This window comes from Mus caroli, unplaced genomic scaffold (assembly GCF_900094665.2).
Source record: "Mus caroli unplaced genomic scaffold, CAROLI_EIJ_v1.1 scaffold_10507_1, whole genome shotgun sequence".
In the NCBI taxonomy this organism is placed as follows: domain Eukaryota; kingdom Metazoa; phylum Chordata; class Mammalia; order Rodentia; family Muridae; genus Mus; species Mus caroli.
Window position 1 is genome coordinate 13999 of NW_018390244.1, and position 5206 is coordinate 19204.

Sequence of the window (5206 nt, forward strand, 5' to 3'; positions counted from 1 at the left end):
GTCAAACCTCATATGAATGCAACCCAATCCTGGGACAAGAAAACTCGTTTGGTGACACAAAATGACCAGGTAAGATCTTGTTTCCCATATTATTAGAAAATAATATGATTACCATCATCAATTTTAGGAAGTTTCTACTATACTAGTTTATCATATTATCCTCCAGATGCCCCTCACTTATAGCTGACTCTCCCCTCATTCATCTCTCAACCATATCTCATCTTCCCATCTGATGTTCCCGTTAGATCTCCTCCAGCTTCCATTCCACGCATAAAACTACTATATTTGTCTTTTTCCAGGAAGAACCATGTATGCACTGCTAATCACTTCCTCTGTATCAAACCGGTCTGGATGTACACATTGAAGCTTGATTATCGGATATTTAATACTTAATTCCTATATGTAAGTAAATATATACCATATTTAACTTTCTGTGTCTGGATTACCTCACCTAGGGTGATTATGTTCTAGTCCCACACATTTGCATGTAGATTTCATGTTGTCATCTTTTTCTTTTTTCTTTTCTTTTCTTTTCACTTCCCTCCCCTCCCCTCCCCTCCCATCCCCTCCTCTCTTCTCTCCTCTGCTTCCTTCCTTATTTATTTATTTATTTTTATTTATTTATTTATTTAGTTAGTTTTTTTGAGACAGTGTTTCTCTGTATAGCCCTGGCTGTCCTGGAACTCACTTTGCAGACCAGGCTGGCCTCGAACTCAGAAATCCGCCTGCCTCTGCCTCCCAAGTGCTGGGATTAAAGGTGTGTGCCACCATGCCCGGCTGTCATTTTTTAAAAACATGACCTGTCACCTTGCTTCATTGGTCGTTGCGGTTTGACCAATTGACAAACCATTGTTTCTGTTTTTCTGAATTTCTTTAAGAGATTTATTAATCTCTTAGAGGACCTCTAAGAGATCATCCCCATAAGGCTCTTTTAAGGTCTATTTCTTGTGCCTCTGCTCTGCTAAAATATGCAGGGCCTGCTTTGTTAGGATAGCTGAGCTCAATTGGGAGACATGTGGCCCCCACTGTTAAATATTGTGTTCTTATGCTGGTGTCTACATATCTAGGATTGGAATGATTATAGATCTAGTTGCTAATTTCTGTATTTATTTCTGTTGATTGTGTTTATTGTTCCTTGGTGTCTGTTTCTGCTGTTTGTTAGGATAGTGTAATGACTTTGTGTTGCTTGGTAAGTAAGTTTCTTTAGCCCTGATAGGTGTGGCTCATTGGAGTTCTGGGTAAAATGTATTTATGTGTATTAGGGGCTGAAAGATAGAAATGGTGATGGGTTGGGCATCCCAAGAGGAGGAAAATTGGTTGTTTTCTACCAGGATCTGCTTATTGAATTCCACAACGAGGGCAGGGACTGAGTAGAGGGTATATCAGCCAGTCCATTGCAGATCTTGAGATGAGTGTTGGGGGGTTGACTTGTTGGAAGAAAGGCAGAAGTGAGTATCTACAATTACTCTACCTAGTTCCCTGAAAATATTTACCCATGTGATTGCAGAGAAAGCCAGTTGGAGTTTGGAATGGGGTGGAATAAATCAAATAGTTTGGGGAGGTTGGTTAGAAGGGGGAGATCTGTGTGATCCACTAGAGATGAGGTGGGGGTGAGGCTGCCTCATGTGCTTTTTTGCACAGATAGGGATTGAGAATGATAGACTGAACTTAGAGAAATGGAGAGAGTGGTCATAATATGCTGTTAGCCTACTTGCATCCTTGGCTGGGCTGGCCTGTGGGCCAGGAGTGGGGATACGTGTTGGAGATTGAGGGTGGAATAAAGGCATGTTGGAGGGGGAAGATTAGAAGGAGAAAATCTATGTGTTCCACTATAAATGAGAACAGAGGTCAAGGGATGCTGAAGGAGGTATTATGTTACTGAGCTGAGAATTGGACTGACTGGAGGATTTGATTAGGAGGAATAGAATGAGAGGTGAAGGCCTGCAATTGAATTACCTGTTTCCATAGTCATGGAGGACTTAGGGTTTTGATTTCAAAAGTGCATGCCAGGCCCAGTTGCTCTCCACACTACTGGCTGCCTTTATATCAGAATATAGAATCCTCAGCTTCATACTTTTCCAGCATCTTCTCTGCCTGTGTGATACCATTGTCTATGTCATAATAATAGTGGACTAAGTTACTGATACTGTAAACATGCCCTCAATTAAATGTTTTCAGTTGCCTTAGTCATGGTGTCTCTTCACAGCATTAGGACAGTGACCAAGAGAAAGATTTTAATTTTTTCCAATTTTCTTATATTTGTTATGACTTCTTTTGGGCTGTAATATGTATTCGAATTTTAAAGTTCTATTGTCTATTGAGCACAAGGTATATTCTGCACTATTTAAATGAGATGTTATGGATGTGCTAAACAAATTGGATCTATGATGCAATTTATTTCAGATACTTATGCTAATTTTACCAAGATACCCTTTTAATCAATACTATATTGTACTTATGACTCACTGCAGCTATACTGGGATTTATCTATGTAATTAGCTGTACCTTTGTTCAGGAAGAATGTTTAGAATCCTAATGTTGATGGACTCTTTCCCTAATTATTGACATATCCTTGTCATTTTAAGTAACTTTTTACAATGTTTACTCAGCTATTAAACAGCCACAGCTGCCTGTTTCCTAGGTCCATTTACTTGGAATACTTTTCCCACCCTTTTGCCCTAAGGTAGTGTGATAGTTACTGTTGTTGTCAACTTGACTACATCTGGAATTAAATAAACACAAAGAAACATTTGAAGTGGAAAAACCCATCTTATCTAAAATAAATGCTGCCCTCACTCCCAGTCCCCCTTCACAGAGTCCTTCTACCCAACCCCCATCCTCTTCTCCTCTGAGAGGGTAGGCCCCTCCCATGGGAATCCCCCTACCCTCCAATATCAAGTCTCTGCAGGATTACATACATCCTCTCCTACTGCAGCCAGACAAGGCACCCATGGAGACTGAGCTGCACATCTGCTACATATGTGCTGGGGACCTCAGTCCAGCCCATGTATGCCCTTTAGTTGGTGGTTCAGTCTCTGAGGGCTCCCATGGATCCAGGTTAGTTGACTGTTGATCTTCCTGAGGAGTTTCTATTCAGTTTGGGTGTTCAGGGCTTTTAACCCTTTCCCCAGCTCTTCCATAAGGGTTCTGTCCTATGTTTGGATGTGGGTATCTGCATCTGTTTCAGTCCCCTGCTGGGTAGAGCCTCTCAGAGGACAGTTATGCTAGGCTCATGTTTGCAAGCATAGCAGAGTACTGTTAATAACGTCAGGGATTGGTGCTTTCCCATTGGTTCGGTTTCAAGTTGGCCCGGTTATTGGTTGGCCTTTCCTTGCTCTCTGGTCCATCCCTGAATTTGTTTTAGGCAGGGTAGACTTTTGGGTGGAGAGTTTTGTAGGTGGATTGGTGTCTTTTTCTCTGCCATGATGTCTTATGGGGATCATACTGAATATAGCCTATACCATGAAAATTTCCAGCAAGTAGTGGTGCACATGGTAAAGAAAATTACAGTGTTCTGCTGTCTGGAGTAAAGTTCCTGATAGGTCTGAGTAGGTGTTAGCCTCTGCAACTATATTCCTTCATTTGATAGAGGAGTTCATAAGACCTAGGTTTCTGGTGAACCAAGATCTAGGGTTAACACAGAAGTTATCAGGGAAATCAAGGTTACCATACATTAAACAGGAAGCAGTCATGGCTGGGCATATGCAGCAAATTAAAGAAAGCAGTAAGAAGGTATCCTGAAGAGACCATGTTGTATCAGCACTTGTAGAAAAGTTTCTGGCAGTCAAGTCTGACATATGCTACCTTAAGTAGTTTTATGAACACATATATTGTAGTCTCATTTCTGTTGCTGTCTTAGAATATCAGAACATAAAGCATCTAGTGAAAGAAAGAGCTGTTTCTATTCACAGGTCCATATTACAGTCCATTATTGCAGGGAAGTCACAGCAAAGGGAACTTTAGGCATCCAGTCATATCACACTCCAAGTCCAACACCACGAAAATGAGTATATATTTGATCTTTTCCTGGCTTGCTTGCTTGCACTCAGCTTGACTTCCTGCTCATACAGTTATGGGCAGTGTGCCTGAATCATGATGCCACCCACAATGACCTTTCCCCATCAATTAATTAAAGGTTCCTTAGGACACCCCAATGTAGATAAACTATACATTGAGGTTCTCTTCTCAATGATTCTATGTTGTGTCAAGTTGGTAAAGAAAGCTTGTCATCAAGGCATAATTATTATACAATTTGTTGAAATAAAACTTTTTATTGCTTGAGACAACAGCTTTTAAAAACTTCTCTACAGTAAAAGAGAACAGACTAGGGAGATGTAGCCACCTGTTAAGAAGATGGTAGTTATGAGACTGTACCAGAGTGTTCTTGTTCTACTTCCCCATCAACACATGTCATTGTGGAAATGGTTGCTGTACCATAGAGCACAGAAATACATTGCATCATCCTCAGTCTGTGCCCCTGTGATGGTGAGGGCAGCCTTGTCTCCAATCAGAGAGCCTGAGAATCTGGCAGGAGCACCTGGAGCTCGGTTGTTGGTACCACCTATTAGACCAGTGAATAAATGATCTGTTTTTTCTTGGACCCAGTTGGCATAGTTACTAGTTGTAACAGCCCCAGTACTTGAGCGACAAGTGAGTGTGACTGTTCCACCAGGTGATGTGGTGAGTGCAGATTCCTGAGTCACAACAGCCTGGGAAATGGCCCCTGCAAACAGGTGAGAAATCCAGTCATCAGTAGCAAATCAGAGACAAGATGTGCATTGTTGCATACCCACTGCAGTGTAGAAAGGACGCTGACCTGAGCAGAGAGCCAGGAGAGAGAGTATACGTGAAGTCCAGGCCATAATTCACAAACCAGGTCTATTCTTTTCAAGATTTGTCAGCACCAGGCAGTGACACAGACATAATATAACCCTTAGTATGGGCTGGGATGGGCTAGTAATGCAAATTAGCTTCATTTACAGGTTTATTATAAGATGTCCTGTGAAATCTACTACACTGACACAAGTAGCTGGTTACATGTTATAAGAACAGAGCTCAGGGGCGTTAGTCATCAGTTGTTCAGGCCTATCCAGAGTCATAAACATCCACTATCAATATTCTAGAGTGACAATAGTCATGAAAATCTTGTGTCACCACGTATTGCCCTACTCACAGTGGAGAGCATTACAAATATGTAGGCCAGTTT

General features: G+C 41.5%; 1 gene segment (V, D, J or C); it reads right to left on the minus strand.

Annotated features, from left to right (window-relative positions):
* Positions 1-4366: 4366 nt before the first annotated feature.
* Positions 4367-4902, minus strand: LOC110288553. The segment is given in 2 exon segments: positions 4367-4723; positions 4817-4902. Coding segments are annotated over 2 exon segments (369 nt in total).
* Positions 4903-5206: the final 304 nt, after the last annotated feature.